This window comes from Pleurodeles waltl, chromosome 2_2 (assembly GCF_031143425.1).
Source record: "Pleurodeles waltl isolate 20211129_DDA chromosome 2_2, aPleWal1.hap1.20221129, whole genome shotgun sequence".
Taxonomy (NCBI): Eukaryota; Metazoa; Chordata; class Amphibia; order Caudata; family Salamandridae; genus Pleurodeles; species Pleurodeles waltl.
In genome coordinates, this window is record NC_090439.1 from 1,170,841,374 (window position 1) to 1,170,860,890 (window position 19,517).

At 44.2% G+C, this 19,517-nt stretch overlaps 1 protein-coding gene across 2 annotated transcripts in view; it reads left to right on the forward strand.

The window, feature by feature from the left end:
- PARP10 (poly(ADP-ribose) polymerase family member 10) overlaps window positions 1–19,517 on the forward strand; it is a 227,371-nt gene that overhangs the window by 129,242 nt on the left and 78,612 nt on the right. For both annotated transcript variants that reach the window (XM_069221161.1, XM_069221160.1), the window contains exon 6: window positions 5,779–5,991. In XM_069221161.1, coding sequence (XP_069077262.1) covers window positions 5,779–5,991 — 213 coding nt within the window. The remainder of the gene's footprint in view (window positions 1–5,778; window positions 5,992–19,517) is intronic.

Sequence of the window (19,517 nt, forward strand, 5' to 3'; positions counted from 1 at the left end):
TTTGTAACCATGTCTTCTTTGACGGGATTTACATACCTTTCTGGAACCTCGGTATTTGGAGGATGTTGCATTGGTCACACTTTTTGTAAACACTGGTCCAGTTACAGACCGAATGATTTTTGATTTAGACAGAAGAAGTGGCCGAATGTGGGGAACAGGAATTGGAGGCTTCTTTGTGACTCTGTTGGGCGAATAAGTTTCAGGACAACCAAACTTCAGTTGATAGTATCCAGTATAGGACATGAAGGGGGGGGAGGTTAGTGCTTGACTGGTAAACCACGTGCCCCTCCTCTCCATTCTTGGTGCAAAAGGGATATAGCAGTGCGGTTGTACTTCAAGCGGTAGGACTTGGAGCCAAGGTAAACTGCAGGATAATGATCTCTTTCCTGCCCAGTAGAGCACGTATCGAGGTTGGCTACATCCAGTTCTAGGGTGGCTTGACCTGTTTTAATGGGATATCAAAAAAAGCAAAGAAAAAAAACGAGACCAAGATGAAAATTTTCCTGAAGCTGTCTAGTCTGATTATAATTTTTTTTTTTTTTGTGGCAGACCAATGCACCATATGGATTGTGAAGTAGGTGGTTTCCTGGATAGTTGCCCCTCCATGTCCCTTTATTGTAGGGGATTTGGAGAAGTTCCGGGGAGAACCTAGAAGTAACACTTGCCCAGACATCTGTTTAGTCCTCAAATTTTAGTGTCCTGTAGATTGTTTTAAATAGTAAAAGCCAGAAGGCGAATATCCACCAATATCACATACTTGGTGTTCCAGATTGCACGTTACCTTATTTTAATCCCATCTTTGTTGCCAGGCTGATAGACCAAATTTACTTTTACAATGCTGTTATTGCTCCATGTTTTAAATAAAGGAATGTTTCTTATATTCTGTTTACATTTAGGTGGTTGTTTTAAAAATATTTTTGTGACTGTGCTTTTTAAGTAAAGTTTTTTGTTTGATTAATTAAAATAGTTACAAAATCAATGTCACCGAAGCGTTATAGGCAATCTTAGTAACTTAATAAATACACTAAATCGATGTAAACAAGAAGTAATCATAAACTGAATAGGTTCCTGTAATAGCATGAATCACAGGAGTTAGTAGCTCATGTAAAAGAAACCTTTCTTTGATTATACTTGTCAAAAACAATATACAAGTGCACTTTCAGACGGGAACCTAAAATATACATCCTGTATACTACATGGGCTGCTCCCGGATGTTAACATTTTAAACAAGTAAATACATTGATTGGTTAAAAACATTGAGTTTTCATAAAACACACCTACAACGCACTTAGAGGGAGACCTAAAATATGCAACCCAAGTACTATATAACTGTTCCGTGGTGTTAATACTCTTCTTAAAAAGTAAAGACCTTACATTGATAGATTGAAAAATAACATGACCATAAAACATTATGCTAGAACTTTTCATATATCAAACATACCAATGGACCTATTGGACAACCCACTACACCTCAGTTCCATAAATGAAAAAAATTAAATCTTGCGTTCTCTGACACTGGATTAGATTGAAAAACGAATCAAATTAGGGAAAATCCAGAAATAAAATACATGTGCATTTGTGAATTGGCAAATTGACCACAATATTCGGCCTTAACCACCACCAAAATAATTTCCTTTCTGGCACTTCACAGGTTCCATCGTCTTTTGCTCTTTTCCAGCTTTCCATCTGCCAAATCTAGATAGTCTGAGACAGCAGATTTGATTATTCGCACACAAAGTCTAAGAAAAAAGAGACATAAGAATTCAGTGATGCCACGGGAACAATAAAAACCACAATATCATGTTCTTGACTTTGCTCACATGTTTCAGACTCAATCCTGTATAGCAGTGTGGGCTTGGCGAGGCGTAGGGTGGTAATAGCAAAGACCCCTGTGAGAGGTTGTTGAACTCTGTCATGCTTTTGAGTAAGACATAACTGCTTCTTCTTTAGCTATGATATTGAAGGCATTATAACTTGGGCCACCTTACCGTTCCATGAAGTTAATATTCTCTGCAGATAAAAAAATCTGTTCGGAAGATTTATTTTGGCATTAACAATTCGTTCTTTCCAAATATAATTCTTTAGGGATGCCGCCTCAGATCCCTATAGCCTGTAACAGTATTTCAGAAACTGTAAGTCTGCTGTTAAGCTCAAGGTCATCCTACCAAGTTCTAGATTGAGTTAAGAGTAGGCGGTTCATGTAGGAAGACCAAATATTACCCAAATCGCTGCTGTGAAAATCCTGTTGAGGCCAGAATTTCACTTTGCCCCATATTTGTGAAGGCCACGAGTAAGTGCCTGAATTAATTTTGCTCTAATTGGGTCTAAAATGGAGGAACCGGTTGTGCTGTGCAAATTGTAATACAATATATGCAGGTTGAATTGCAGATGCTTTGCTAGACCAAGCTTAAAGCTGTCCCTTTGTAGTGCCTACCACACCTGCGTAGCCTAGTGCCATTACACCCCGTGGCCGTGTACCAAAGTTTCCTTGTAGACATCACTCTTGTGTCCTACTATTCGTCCATCCTTTAATCAAAGTCGCCTTTTAACCTGTGATGCAACCTTTAAGTTCTGCATTGACCAAGAGTTAAAGACATATTAAAGTTAAAGAAATATTACTGAAACCCCACTCCTGCATTCTTTGAACTGATGCACATTTAGGAAACTCACATAAAGGTCTCCTACTCTAGGGAACATAATCACAGGTTCAGTTGAAGAATGTGTGTGTTACGAAGTACTATGGAGGTGATATTGTTCCTCTCGCAGAACAACAATCTTGAGAATGCCTTAGCCCTCTCTCTGGATGTTTTTCTGTCCCTACTCCACATAACTCCTTCATCAGGGTACAGTGGTGCTGTTGTTTGTCCCACTTCCCTGCTCTGAAGTAGGCCAGATTTCATTTAAGAACCTTATGCGCAACCTGTTGTAGTTGGGGACTTCTGCAGGACCTGTTTGGCCTACAGAGCTGTTTCATCATTTGTAAACTGAGTGAAGTGTCCTAGTCTTTCTGACCATCTTTTTCACCCTTTCCTTTCACATGTGTTTTATGGTAGGAGCAACCAGTCATTTGGAAGCCACAAGGCGGGTTGAAGCATGCTGGCTACTTCCTACTTTGATAGGGGTTTTCCGACTTTCTTCACAATTGCGCTTTCGTTGCACTATTCAAATCTGTTGACAAGGGCTCACTCACAGTAAAGACTGCGTAAGATCCAGACTCCTCAAGCGCTGGATGTCTGCACTGCACAACCTTCACTTGAGGTCACCGGACACTTGACCTCCAAGAGTTTTCCTGTACACTGGGTTAGCTTAAATCGACCAATATGGAGTGAAACAGACAATGGGTGTCTAGAAGAATGTTTTGCATTTCTAAGCCTACCACGAGTAAAAGGCACCCATCAGTGAATACCTAAACAAGTAAGAGCACATGCGGGATCCAAGATGGCCACTTCAAGGAACTGTAAGATCGCATAACATCCTCCCCTCTCCAGATAAGAGCACAGGTCCAAAGGACCCTGCCTTTCATACACAGGCATTTTCCCTGGTAGAGCCACCAACACCCCTCAGTAATCGCTCCCTGAGGGAGCTCAACATCAAGATGCCCCACGTGAATAGGAGAACGGGTAAGACGTGTAATTCTAGTTAAGGAGAATTTGGAAGGGTGAGGCTTACCCCTGCCAGGTACCACTGAGCATGCTCACCATAGTTGATTCCTGGGTGGAGTCACCCCCCTATAACTAAGCATGACAGGAAGTGTCTGTTCACCTACTCCTGCATAGCCTCCATTTTTGCTACCTTGAGGGACAGGGAATTTTGCTGACCCAAAATGGAGACCTATTCTGCAACCAAGAACAGCCTCAACTAACTAGACATCCATAACTTACATAACCATTTCACCACAGTGTGTCTCACTGTCTGTACGCACCAGCCCAAATTAACTAATAACACTTTCCCAGATCTCGATCAGCCCTGATAAGATTTTCATGGTCATGCGTAATGTGCTGCTCCAATCCAGGTTTTTTTCTTTGAATTCTGGGAATTGTAGTCTTGTTTATTCTATTATAAAACAGGATTACAAGTCCCAGAATTCAAAGGACAAAACCTTTATTTGAGCAGCACATGGACCTGTGAAACTTGACAGGTATGCTTCATACATTCAACACATACCAAGGGAGGCCCATAGACATTACAAAGAGGTTAGTCCACAGAGCGAGAATAAAGTACCTTCTAGAGAGCTCAGATCTATAACCATGTAGGGTCTGACCTCACATTGCAGACTTTTCACTTATCATTTGCACATTCAGTTTTCAAATATCTTTTTGATTTGCTGAAAGGAAAAGCAAACACACATGAATGGTTTGATACAAAGGTTTAGACGTGTCCCGAAACCTTGATTGAAATAGTCCAGTGGTGAGTGAAAGCAGCTATTGGGTAACATGACACCCCGCACTTTCCTAATTAATTTACTAAAAGCCACCTTTCAAAATCATTCTTCTAGTACTGATCACCTACAGAGTTAGAGGGAGGAAAATGGGGAGCTGTTTGTGACAAAGTAACAATTAGAAATGCAGGTTCCTAATTAATAACCATATAAGTAGGTTAGTGGACAAAACATAAGCCAGAGGTAAGGATCCTCTTCCTGTCAGACCTCTACACGTTCTTTGTCACTTGGAGAGAGTTGAACTTGAGTGTCACCTGGACTAGCCTGTGTGCCTCACCGAGCAGGGCACACTACTTTTTTCACCTGCAGAGAGATTAGTTCACACTCAACTTTACAAAGCTTGGTTCACTTTCTCACTACCACACTCAACTGAGCCACAGGTTTTGTATGGATGGGATCAACCCCATTCCTACCTGTATAGACCCCAGTCCCATATTTTCACCTGTAAAGTTCATCCCTCTTACAGGTACAGATATCAGTGCACTCTTGCCTGCCAGTTCTACTGCCTCCCTTGTTTACATATGCTTTTAACATATATCAATCCATCGTCTCCTTTGAAGAGACCCCATCCCATCTCACGGGACTAAACCGTCCTGTCTCATCTTTACAGATCTTACCTCCTTTAATCTGTTGCAAAGCCCATTTTCTCCATAAGAGATCTTAATGGAGAGAGAGGTGGTTCTTCTCTATTTTTTTTTATATGAACATTTGATTGTTTTCAATAACTGTGGCACATACAACACACCTTGCAGTCCTGCTCAGAGGATCTCCAGGAGCCATTTTTAATAGTCCTGGTGTCCATTTGTTCCCTTCCCTCTACTTCAGGGACCCCCAATTCAACAATCACTTGTTTCTTTAATGATCTCACACCTGCTTATCAACATAAATAACTTTTATTCACCTGTACAGAACTTATGTACCCACTTATGTATTTTAAACCCTGACATTCCTCTCTTTAGTAACTATTGCAACCCTCACCTCCCTACCTGTACAGAGCCAGCCCCACACTAACTTGTGGAGAGTTCATTCCTTCTGTCACTTTTGCAGAGATTGGCCCTTCTCTCTCTCTCTCTCTCTCTCTCTCCCTCTCTCATGCAGAGCGTGGCCCTTCTTCTCACATGTAGAGATCCAGGCCCTTCTTAGATTTTTGCAGAACTTATCAACCCACCCAACTACACATGCATCTCTCTTTCCACTTAGTGTCAGCTGTACAGAGCTCCAACGTTTCTCCTCACCTTTAGAGATCCAGAAACCTCTTGTTGGTACATATCTTTATGCATCACTCTCCCTGCAAGTTATCTCCCTGGTTTTTCGGTCTCACTTGCCTCTTTATTCCGCAGATCCTTGGAGGTGCTGGGGCCTGCCAGACTGCTGAGGAGGTGATAAGGGACATCATGAATGGCGTTGGCACTCTGCAGGTGAAACTGGAGCACCCTGGTATCGCCCGCTTCCTGAAGGAGGAGCGAGGGCAGAACCTGCTGAGGGAGTTGGAGACGCGGTACCGATGTGTGCTCGGCATGGGACAGCTGTGCTGGACCCCTTCGGACAATGAGGTACTTCTGAAACCTTGCCGATTCATCTCTGTGATAGTGAAATACTTTCCCACCAGTGGCTAGAAGAGTAAATACTAAGAGATCACCTTCTCTCAACAAGCAGTCTTTTACTTGCCGTACTTGGTCTTGATGCAGCTTTCTCACTGTTAATGCCCAATGCAATATCCAGAGAGTACTGACAAGGTTTAGTCTGGGTGCTGATTACGTTTCAGAGGGCCTATCCTGACCGGTGTTGACTATTATAGTGCCAGGGTCCGAAGGCCCAGCTAGACCATTACTAAATGTCTGAAAGGTGATCGCAGACTTCTCCTAATACTGTCTGAATCATTGAAACTCTTCTGGAGTTTAATGACTAAGTACCACATCCCCTGAAAGTTGATGACAGTCTCTATGGGAATCTCTTGGGAGATTGTGTCTAATAACAAGTGTCCTGACGGTCAGAGCTGTGGAGCTTTAAGAACTATCTTCTCATCCATGAGGTCAAATTGTATGACATGTAAAATTTCCTCTATCACATCTGGTGCCATAAAGTGAGTTGACCAATTACGGCAGTGTTCTTATAACCAAAAGCTGATTATACCAATCTGTGACTATGCCAGAGCTCACATCATGTCAGGGTTTGATTTGGAGCAATGCTCTGGTCATGCTTCCTTTCTGATTATACCAGACTTTGAAAATGTTGTACACTATTTATGTGAGATCTCTAAGTATTCACTGTGGTTCTGTGTTTGCAGGTGCTCCTATCCTATGTGGATTTGTTTAATTCATTCTGGTATTATTGCAAGGCCCTGGCCACTGGTCCACCAAGGCATTTTACATTGAACATTATAAGTATGTAAAACATCAGAACATTAGATAAACACAGTGTACATCTACCAAAGGACCTAACATGACTCGGGAGAAACTGAAAGGTAGCGCCTGAGATGGTACGTTGTGAGATTTTCGCAGACGATAAATAGGTGGTTCTTATGTCTTCTATTATTTTGGTCCTGGCAGTTTTGATTGTTTTTTATTTATTTATTGAAAAAGCTGCAGGATTCCTTACCTTAGAAGTTTCTCCAGGTGTCAGTCTGGATCTGGAGATTTTTGTCGAGCAGTACCCATGCTTGCCATCAGGTAATGTCGGTCGGCTCTGCATCAGCATCATGCACGTGGATATGAATTTGCGGTACCTAAATAGGCGCCACACCGGTGCGCTGACATCAGTTCTGTTCGATGCCATCTGTCGCTGTAGATACGCATGTTCTGCAATAGCTCGCCATCTGGTGTTGGGCCGGAGTGTTACAAGTTGTTTTTCTTCGAAGAAGTCTTTCGAGTCACGGGACCGAGTGACTCCTCCTTTTGTCTCCATTGCGCATGGGCGTCGACTCCATCTTCGATTGTTTTTTTTCCGCCATCGGGTTCGGACATGTTCCTGTCGCTCCGAGTTTCGGAACGGAAAAAATAGTTAAATTCGGAAGATTTTCGTCGGTATTGTTGCGTTCGGGATCGGCGTACTTAGATTCAACACCGCATCGAAGATCGAAGAGCTCCGGTGCCCTTCGGGGTAGTTTTTCGATCCTCCGTCGGGGCCTGGTCGGCCCGACCGCGTGCTGAGGAACGCCGATGGAACGGACCCCGTTCCGTTTCTGCCCCAAATGCCACAATAAATACCCCTACACAGACCAACACTTGGTCTGCAACCTGTGCCTGTCACCTGAGCACAGCGAAGACACCTGCGAGGCCTGTCGTGCGTTCCGGTCCCGAAAAACACTCCGAGACCGTCGAGCCAGAAGACTTCAAATGGCGTCCGCACCGACAGCCCGACGGGAGTTCGAGGAACAGGAGGAGGAAGGTACCTTCTCGATCCAAGACTCAGACTCCGAAGGATTCGACGATACACAAACCGTGAGTAAGACGTCGAAAAACACACAGAGAAACATTTACAAGGCCCAGGGGACGCCACTGCCACCAGGCCATGGCTCCACCCATAAATTCGGTGACCGACCGTCGGCACCGAAAAAGGCCAAAACAGTGCCGAGATCGTCCGACTCCGGTCGAGACACCGGCACGCAGCCTTCTCGGGACCGAGAAAGTGCTGGAGACAAGCCTCGACACCGAGATACCGGTGTGGACACGGCTCGACGCCGAGACAGCGGCACCGAAACAGATCGACGCCGAGAGGTTTCGGCCCCGAAAAGGAAAAAAGTCACCTCGGAGCCGAAAAAACACGCAGACAAAGTTTCGACGCCGAAACAAACTGCAAGCGACCCAGCTTCAGGCTCTTATACAGAAGAGCACTCGCTAACCTCCCAAATGCAAAAGCATAGGTTTGAGGAAGAGCTACAAGCAACTGATGTGGACCATACGCAAAAGCGTATCTTCATTCAGCAGGGGACAGGAAAAATAAGCACCCTTCCCCCCATTAGGAGAAAGAGAAGGTTGGAGTTCCAGACGGAACAAGCACCACAACCAAAAGTGGTTAAAAGAATTACACCACCACCCTCTCCTCCGCCCGTGATTAACGTTTCACCAGCACAAACTCCATCTCACTCCCCAGCTCACACCACCATGAGCCAGGGTGACCAAGATCAGGACGCATGGGACCTATACGACGCCCCAGTGTCAGATAACAGCCCGGAGGCCTACCCTACAAAGCCATCTCCACCAGAAGACAGCACCGCGTACTCTCAGGTGGTGGCTAGAGCAGCACAATTTCATAACGTAAGCCTCCACTCAGAACAGGTCGAGGATGATTTCTTGTTCAACACACTCTCCTCCACCCACAGCTCCTACCAAAGCCTGCCTATGCTCCCTGGTATGCTCCGGCACGCAAAAGACATATTTAAGGAGCCGGTCAAAAGTAGGGCAATCACACCACGGGTGGAAAAGAAGTATAAGCCGCCTCCTACGGACCCGGTTTTCATCACTACACAGCTGCCACCAGACTCTGTTGTTGTAGGAGCAGCTAGGAAAAGGGCCAACTCTCACACATCTGGAGATGCACCACCCCCAGATAAAGAAAGCCGCAAGTTCGATGCAGCTGGTAAAAGAGTCGCAGCACAAGCTGCAAACCAGTGGCGCATCGCGAACTCCCAGGCACTACTTGCGCGCTATGACAGAGCCCACTGGGACGAGATGCAACATCTCATTGAACATCTGCCCAAGGACTTCCAAAATAGGGCGAAACAAGTGGTTGAGGAGGGACAGACCATCTCCAACAACCAGATACGTTCCTCCATGGACGCTGCAGATACAGCTGCACGGACAATTAATACATCTGTAACTATCAGACGGCATGCATGGCTCCGAACGTCTGGATTTAAACCAGAGATTCAACAAGCAGTTCTCAATATGCCTTTTAATGAAAAAGAACTGTTCGGTCCAGAAGTGGACACAGCGATTGAGAAACTCAAAAAAGATACGGACACTGCCAAAGCCATGGGCGCACTCTACTCCCCGCAGAGCAGAGGGAATTACAGCACATTCCGTAAAACGCCCTTTCGAGGGGGGTTTCGGGGTCAAAGCACACAAGCCAGCACCTCACAAGCAACACCGTCCACTTACCAGGGACAGTATAGAGGAGGTTTTCGGGGACAATATAGAGGAGGGCAATTCCCTAGAAATAGAGGGAGATTTCAAAGCCCCAAAACCCCTACTACTAAACAATGACTCACATGTCACTCACCCCCTCCACACAACACCAGTGGGGGGAAGAATAGGTCATTATTACAAAGCATGGGAGGAAATCACTACAGACACTTGGGTTCTAGCAATTATCCAACATGGTTATTGCATAGAATTTCTACAATTCCCTCCAAACATACCACCAAAAGCACAAAATTTAACAACACACCATTCCAATCTCCTGGAGATAGAAGTGCAGGCACTATTGCAAAAGAATGCAATCGAATTAGTGCCAAACACACAAATAAACACAGGAGTTTACTCACTGTACTTTCTGATACCAAAGAAGGACAAAACGCTGAGACCAATCCTAGACCTCAGAGTAGTGAACACTTTCATCAAATCAGACCACTTCCACATGGTCACACTACAAGAAGTATTGCCATTGCTAAAACTACACGACTACATGGCAACTTTAGACCTCAAGGATGCTTATTTCCATATACCAATACACCCATCTCACAGGAAATACCTAAGGTTCGTATTCAAAGGAATACATTGCCAATTCAAGGTACTGCCTTTCGGATTAACAACCGCACCAAGAGTCTTTACCAAATGTCTAGCGGTAGTCGCTGCACACATAAGAAGGCAGCAAATACATGTGTTCCCATATTTGGACGACTGGCTAATCAAGGCCCATTCGTTCATACAGTGCTCAAATCACACAAATCAGATCATACAAACCCTCTTCAAACTCGGGTTCACCGTCAATTTCACAAAATCCAAAATTCTGCCACGCAAGGTACAACAATACCTGGGAGCCATAATAGACACATCAAAGGGAGTAGCCACTCCAAGTCCACAAAGAATTCAAAATTTCAACACCATCATACAACGCATGTATCCAACACAAAAGATACAGGCAAAGATGGTATTACAACTCCTAGGCATGATGTCATCATGCATAGCCATTGTCCCAAACGCAAGACTGCACATGAGGCCCTTACAACAATGCCTAGCATCACAGTGGTCTCAAGCACAGGGTCACCTTCTAGATCTGGTGTTAATAGACCGCCAAACTTACCTCTCGCTTCTATGGTGGAACAACATAAATTTAAACAAGGGGCGGCCTTTCCAAGACCCAGTGCCACAATACGTAATAACAACAGATGCTTCCATGACAGGGTGGGGAGCACACCTCAATCAACACAGCATACAAGGACAATGGAACGTACATCAAACAAAACTGCATATCAATCACCTAGAACTGCTAGCAGTTTTTCAAGCACTAAAAGCTTTCCAACCAATAATAGTTCACAAATACATTCTCGTCAAAACAGACAACATGACAACAATGTATTATCTAAACAAGCAGGGAGGGACGCACTCCACGCAGTTAAGCCTGCTAGCACAAAAAATTTGGCATTGGGCAATTCACAACCAAATTCGCCTAATTGCACAGTTTATACCAGGGATACAAAATCAACTCGCAGACAATCTCTCTCGAGATCACCAACAGGTCCACGAATGGGAAATTCACCCCCAAATTCTGAACACTTATTTCAAACTCTGGGGAACACCTCAGATAGACTTGTTTGCGACAAGGGAGAACGCAAAATGCCAAAACTTCGCATCCAGGTACCCACACAAACAATCCCAAGGCAATGCCCTATGGATGAACTGGTCAGGGATATTTGCTTACGCTTTTCCTCCTCTCCCTCTCCTTCCTTACCTGGTAAACAAACTCAGTCAAAGCAAACTCAAACTCATATTGATAGCACCAACTTGGGCAAGGCAACCCTGGTACACAACGCTGCTAGACCTATCAGTGGTACCCTGCATCAAATTGCCCAACAGGCCAGATCTGTTGACACAGCACAACCAAAAGATCAGACACCCAGATCCAGCATCGCTGAATCTAGCAATCTGGCTCCTGAAATCCTAGAATTCGGGCACTTACAACTTACCCAAGAATGTATGGAAGTCATAAAACAAGCAAGAAGGCCATCCACCAGGCACTGCTATGCAAGTAAATGGAAGAGGTTTGTTTGCTACTGCCATATTAATCAAATACAACCATTACACACAACTACAGAACATGTAGTGGGTTACTTGCTTCACTTACAAAAATCTAACCTGGCTTTCTCTTCCATTAAAATACACCTTGCAGCAATATCTGCATACCTGCAAACTACCTATTCAACTTCCCTATATAAAATACCAGTCATTAAAGCATTCATGGAGGGCCTTAGGAGAATTATACCACCAAGAACACCACCTGTTCCTTCATGGAACCTAAATGTTGTCCTAACTAGACTTATGGGTCCACCTTTTGAACCCATGCACTCCTGCGACATACAGTTCCTAACCTGGAAGGTGGCATTTCTCATCGCCATTACTTCCCTGAGAAGAGTAAGCGAGATTCAGGCGTTTACTATACAGGAACCTTTTATACAACTACACAAAAATAAAGTCGTCCTAAGGACCAATCCTAAATTTTTGCCAAAGGTTATTTCACCGTTCCATCTAAATCAAACAGTGGAACTTCCAGTGTTCTTTCCACAGCCAGATACCGTAGCTGAAAGGGCACTACATACATTAGATGTCAAAAGAGCATTAATGTATTACATTGACAGAACAAAAAACATCAGAAAGACTAAACAACTCTTTATTGCATTTCAAAAACCTCACGCAGGAAACCCAATTTCAAAACAAGGTATAGCCAGATGGATAGTTAAATGCATCCAAATCTGCTACCTTAAAGCTAAACGACAGCTGCCCATTACACCAAGGGCACACTCAACCAGAAAGAAAGGTGCTACCATGGCCTTTCTAGGAAACATCCCAATGCAAGAAATATGTAAGGCAGCCACATGGTCTACGCCTCACACATTCACCAAGCACTACTGTGTAGACGTGTTATCCGCACAACAAGCCACAGTAGGTCAAGCTGTATTAAGGACATTATTTCAGACTACTTCCACTCCTACAGGCTGATCCACCGCTTTTGGGGAAATAACTGCTTACTAGTCTATTGCAGAACATGCGTATCTACAGCGACAGATGCCATCGAACTGAAAATGTCACTTACCCAGTGTACATCTGTTCGTGGCATCAGTCGCAGTAGATTCGCATGTGCCCACCCGCCTCCCCGGGAGCCTGTAGCAGTTTGGAAGTTACCTTCAATTATTTATATATGTATCATCTCAACCTTAAATAGGTGCATACTTAGTCACTCCATTGCATGGGCACTATTACTACAATTCAACTCCTACCTCACCCTCTGCGGGGAAAAACAATCGAAGATGGAGTCGACGCCCATGCGCAATGGAGACAAAAGGAGGAGTCACTCGGTCCCGTGACTCGAAAGACTTCTTCGAAGAAAAACAACTTGTAACACTCCGGCCCAACACCAGATGGCGAGCTATTGCAGAACATGCGAATCTACTGCGACTGATGCCACGAACAGATGTACACTGGGTAAGTGACATTTTCATTTCTTTTTGCACCAGCCAGCGCAGATCCGAAGAAGAGGTACCCCTATGACTCTTTTGACTGGTCTTTTTTTACTTTCTGCTGAGGAGCTTTGAGTGTTGACACTCCTGGTGCATTGAGACGTCATCACCTAAGACCGGGTTCAAGCCCTGCAGATCCTGTCATTGGGCGATGTCTGTGACGGATCTGCACCTTGTGTGGTTCTGGTGTCTGGAGCGCGATGACCACAACCCAAAATCATGCTTCAAGTGCCGGGCCATGAATCCGACAGCTTCGAGGGAATGGTCCCTTAAGCTTATTGTGGCCCGGCGCTCAGGCCCGCGTCACTCTCGATCTCTGTTGAGAGGAAGGTCCGGAGAACGGTTGCGGATTCCCCTTTCTTCATCCTTCCACTCTAAGACCTTGGGACGGTCTGATGAGGTGGCCACATAGGAGAGGTGGAGTTCAGAGGCGTCTGGTCTCCAAATCAATCTTTTGGAGCTCAGGGTGATCAGACAGGCATTGAAAGCATTACTTTCCTGTCTCAAAGTGAAAGTAGTGCAGGTGTTCACGGACAACACCACCGCCATGTGGTACTGCAACAAGCAGGGTGGGGTGGGGTTGTGGACCCTTTTTCAAGAGGAACAGTGCTTCTGGACATGGCTGGAACATCAGGGCATTTCCCTGGACGTTCAGCACTTGGCTGGCTCTCTGAATGCCAGAAAGGAGGAACTCGGCCAACAGTGCATGGTCTATCACAAATGGCGTCTCCATCTGGAGGTGGTGCAAGGTCTCTTTCAGCAGTTGGGAGAGCCTTGGTTAGATCTGTTTGCCTCTGTAGAGAACGCACAATGCCGGCAGCTTTTTGTGTTGGAGTTTCCAATGCAGCACTCGCTCAGCGACGCTTTTCGTCTTGAGTGGAGCCTAGGGCTCCTGTATGCTTGTATGCTTTTCCATCCATACCACTTCTGTCCGGAGTTCTCAAGAAGATCAAGAACGACTAGGCCCAAGTAATCCTTGTGGCTTCAGACTGGGCACAAAGAGTCTGGTATCCCGAGCTGTTGAGCATGGCCATCAGTCTTATGATCAGACTGCCTCTTTGGGAGGATCTTTTGTCACAGCAGCAGTGGAGGGTTCTCAACCTGAACCTGTCCAGTCCCCACCTTCTTCCGTGGAGATTGAGCAGCGGCAGTTGACAACTTTTGACCTTTCTCGCAAAATCTTTAACGTTAATTGGCAGCCAGGTGTTCCTCCAATAAAACAGCATATGCCCGTTGATGGAACAAATTCTGCGATCCTTTTTTTTTTTTTTCTTTTTTTAAATACTTTCTTTGGCCCCGCAGGGCTCTGCTTTTGGCACCCTCGAAGGTTACTTGCCTGCTATCTCTGCATTTCTGAGACTACCTGACCAACCCTCTAAGTCTCCCATATTTGGTAGTTTTCCTTAAGGGTCTTGCCCACATTTCTTCCATCACCATTCATAATGCCTCAATGGGAATTGAATTTGCTTCTGACATTTCTCATGTGCGCTCCTTTTGTGCCTCCTCGCAATTGTCCTCCATGGCTTCTAACACTGAAAGCCTTCCTTGTGGCCATTACATACGCCTGCAGGGTGAGTGAGTTGCAGGCTTTGTCATCTAAGCCACCCTACCTTTCCATCCATTCTGACAAAGTGGTGCTTCACATCAGGGCTTCCTTTTTGCCAAATGTGGTCACACCCTTTCAAATAGGCCAATCCATCACCTTGCCTACTCTTTACACATACCCTCATCCTACTAAGGAAGAGGAGAGACTCCACCTCCTGGAAACAAAAAGAGTGTTGTGGTTCCACCTTGATCATACTAAAGAGTTCCGGATGGATGATCACCTCTTGTTGGGTATGTGGACGCGAAGGAAGGTCGGGCAGTGCAGAAGAGAACCATCTCTAGATGGGTTGTTCTCTGCATTAAATTGTGCTATACATTGGCTAAAAAGCAACCCCCCCGGAGGGTTTGCATGCTTTTTACCTGAGTGACAGGTGCAACCGCTGTGTTAGCATGCGGAATTCCAGTCCTATACATCGGTCAGGCAGCAACGTGGGCACCACAGCACACATTCACCAAACATTACTGTCTGGACAGTCAGGTCCGGACGGACTGGTACTTTGCCCGTTCAGTCCTGCAGGACTTCCTAGTCTGATCTTGGTTCGCAGACCCAGCTCCGGGGACGGTATTGCTTGGGTATCTATTCTAAGATAAGGAATCTGCAACTAGAAGTCTCTATCAGATGAACAAGTTACTTAACTTAGGTAATGCCCTATCTGGTAGAGACAAATTATAGTTGCAGATTCCTTACTGACTAATACATCCTCTTCGCTCTGCGAACTGATTTCTAGGGGCAGGGACTTCCCTTTCAGGGCCCCAGTTTTGACATACCAGTGCTCAGTGTTCAATGTGGCACCATGCTTCCATAGTGGAATGTCATGAAAATAAACGGACCGCATGCTGGGGGTGGCTCCTATATGGGTCCTGCTATGACATATCTGGCATGCATGACACGGACGACTCATGCAGAGAGACCAACGCCGCCTGACGACGTGCAGGGGTACTGTAGGAGAAAAGTCGCTGGATCCAGACTGACGCCTGTGGGAAATTCTAAGGTAGGAATCTGCAACTAGAATATGTCTCTACCAGATACGGCATTACCGAAGGTAAGTAACTTGTTCTATAGGTATAGGTATGAAAGAAACCCTGTGCTGCATAGTTTTGTGCAGGTGATTCTGAAGGTGAGACGTGGTTCTAATAGCAGCCATTGTAGTTGTTTAAGAAGTTGTGTTGTATGGACTGATATCCTCTTAATTGTTACCAGCCTAACTGCCTCCTGCAGGGTGGCTATGAGGGGTAAAACAGATCATTTAGGGAGACTGGCTAGGAGGATATTCCCACTGTCAGTATGCAAGAGAACTACTGCTTGTACTCTGTGTTTAACGTTTTCTGATGGAACGGGACTTTAGTTTTCTATGAAAGTGCAAGTGGTACATTGCCGCTTTGATTGGATTTTTTAATGTGATTGGTAAAGTTCTGAGGGCTATCAAGTGAGAACCCAAGATACTTGGGCACTGACAAAGGATTGGATGTTTATACTAAATAAAGTTTATTCAGCCATTGTTTGAATGTAGAAGTAAAGGTTTGTTCTTGTTTAACTTCAATATCAATGAGAATGTAGATGTTGAGTCAATCTGTTGAAGGTAGTTGCTGATGTTTGAGTTGGGTTGTTGGATACCTTAAGGTAAAGTTGGATATTGTCAGTGTGCTGATGTACTGGAGCTTCATGTAGAGTTAAGAGATGGAGAGAGAAGGATGATCCTTCTGGATGATGCAGATTAGTTAATACAATGTTGATATAGATACGCATAAAGTTTAATCATTTGAGTAATGTTAGATAGGAAGGAGTGGAACTCGTTAAGTATAGTGCGCCAGTATCTGTTCTGGTTGAAAGGATATGATCATTGAGGTTAATGACTCCATGTTGAAAGCTACTGTTAGGTACTGAACGTCCAGTTGGCAGCTCCCACCTTCTAGTATCTTGAGGATGTTATAAAAAAAATGTGAAGCAAGGCTGATTGTGTGTTAGTGTTCCACCCAGATTCAAGGTTGAATTTTGTTGAGGTAAATATAGGTAATGGGTGTAATGTGTGCAGTTAGTTGAGTACTTACTGCTTTCTCAATGATTTTGCCATCAAGTGATAAAATTGTCACTGGTCTCTGCTGTGAATGATTTTCAGAGTTCAGGTTTTTTGAGTAACGGTGTTACTTTTCCTGATTTAAGCGAGTGTGGGGATTTCCCTTGCATTAGTGGAGTATTTATAATTTTTTAGTAGAAGGGGCATGATGGCTTCTGCTCATGCTCTGACCAACATATGTGAAAGGGCTTCTTCTGAGTGCAAGGATGGATTAGTTATCAGAATGAATTTATGGAGTTCTTCATATTTAAAGGTTAGAAGAAAGGACGGTTGGTTTTATTATGGAGGGGTGGTATAGTCTTTGGTCTTATTCCTTATATATGTTCTGGATTTTTATTGTGAAATATTACATTGCCTCCTCAGCTTTTCCTACTGAACTTTGGCTGTTTGATTGTTTTGAGGCAAAATTAAATGGCTGGGAAGTGGATTTTGGGCCTGTTTGTAGCTTCTTTGATCCTATGTTTGAAGTACAGTTTCATCTTAATCACCGTTTCTTGTTGTGTTCTTTTAGAAGAGTCTACTGGGCAGTTTCCTATGTCGAAACCCCCCACTTTCTTCCAACTTCCTGGTTTTTCTCTCTCTGATCTGTCTGATTCAGGCAGGGCTTTTCATACGCCAGTGTTTTTGTGTGACAGTTATGCGTACAGCAGTGTTCTGCATATGTCGGGGTCCTCACTGTGCTATGCATCTCTTTTCTTAACTTGGTTTCTGTTGAAATGTTTTGTGAATTGCTGTAGAATATTTACTGCAACGCATTCAGTTGATTTTAAAATGTTACTGTAAATGAACCCAGTGTGTATTCTCGGTGAAGTCTCAGCTAAATAGCACATTGAGAATCAAAGAAACTGGCCGCTGTGCAACTTTCTCCCCTTGACCACATTTTGTAATCATCTCTCTGTGCTCAAGTTTATTTTGACAAAATGGTCCGCATTTGCTAAGTGGTGTAGCGACGACTGCACAATGACGTACACTCTGCGAGGGGCTGCCAGTCACAATGTTTAAATGTTGCTCATTTTTAAAGAAGTAGCATCTGGGGGGCTCATTTTAGTTCATAAATGGTTATGAAGATTTAAAGTTACTTTTAGACATTGCATAAAAGTTTAGCAAACCTGTGTAACCATTATCATTTTTTTTTCACAGTTGCATACATTTTTTGTGATATATAAAGTCTTAAATCCTAAAGTGTGCATCCGTCTTTGTCAGCTTCCAGTACTTCTTGCCTGTTAGACAGATGTACCCGCTCACTGTGCAAAATAGCCACTGCTAGTTGTACTCAGTCTGCCATAACCTGTGGTGCATTATTTTACTTTCCTAGTGCAAGATGACTTGAATACAGCCCATAGGTCTATGCAGACATGCTTGAAATGATGGATATGTCTGCTCAGTCTGTGGGCACAATAATGACGTGCTATTAAACAATTCCACCAGTAATAGCAAATCCTGTGAGGGCTCGACCACAAATTTAATAGAACCCGACAGCAAGCTCGACTGCCTCCCTGGCAGTACTTTAGTCAGTGAAGGGGAATACTGCTTTAACACACTCCTTCACCTTACTGCATTCCCAGAAATCGAAATACTTCCATAGCTCTTGATGAATCAGAATCCTGGGCCTGGTTTCCCTTCCAGAACAAACCACTAAAAATAGAAGGTGATGGGTCAGTAGGCATTCCAGACAAAAGAATGGATGATGTCTTCAGAATGCCTGATTCCAAGTTCCGATTGAAAAAGACCACATTAGGCTACTGAGTTTTGTGAGAGCCAAATGCTCCATGTATGTTGTTCTTCCTTTTGCACTTTTCTCAGCTCTGAGACTTTGAGTCATTGCTGTTTTAAGTAGTGATCCATTATGTATCATTAGAGAATGCAACTTTACATCCACCAAGATGACTGGCTGTTAAAGGCCTCTTCTTTAGATCTCCTTCCAGGCGAGTTATCAGCTGAAAACTGTCTTGCTAGAGAAAATAGCCCAGCTGTAGGATCAGTTTCCACTTCACAGTTGTGATAATGTCCTGCATTTTCCTAGTCTCACACAAACATTTTGATGGATACTTTTGCTGCCTTTAAATCAGTCTGTCTCACAAAATGCCTGATCTACCTTTCGCCTCCTTCTATTTTCTGCACTGAAGTAATGAGCAAATCTCTCCAGCTTTCTGACAGGACAACGTTTCAGAGTCCTCTCGCTGAAGATGGCATTGAATGCCTTACTGGCCTCTCAGAAAAGAACACTGCATGTCAACCAGAAAAAGTTAAGAACTGGGAAATTAGCCTGAAGTCTTCCTTGTAGTTCTTGATGGGAATGGGTCCAGATTTTGCTAGATAACTGCTTTACCATATTATACATGAATGAGCAGGGTAGTGTACATTTCAAGCCTATCTATGAAGAAGTGATGAGTTCATGGGATTGGGTCATACGCAGCGGAATTTAGTCTCTTTTAGCGAGTTAGGTTCGCTTGAACACCTATCTTGAACAGTGAGTGGGAGCTGCTAGAAGAGGTCACTGAGCTATTTCAGATTTGGGATGTGACGGACACAGCTCTTTTTGGAAACGATACCAAGTGGAAGAGTCAGTTTTTGATTACTGGACCTTCATAAGTGGACTTTCTGGGGTGTAAGCACTCTTGATGAACTAAACTGTATTGATATGAGTTCTATGTGCTCTAACCATAACCCTTTCATAGAAAGGGGTTCTACTGATTGCTCCATATTTGGCCAGTCACAAATGGTA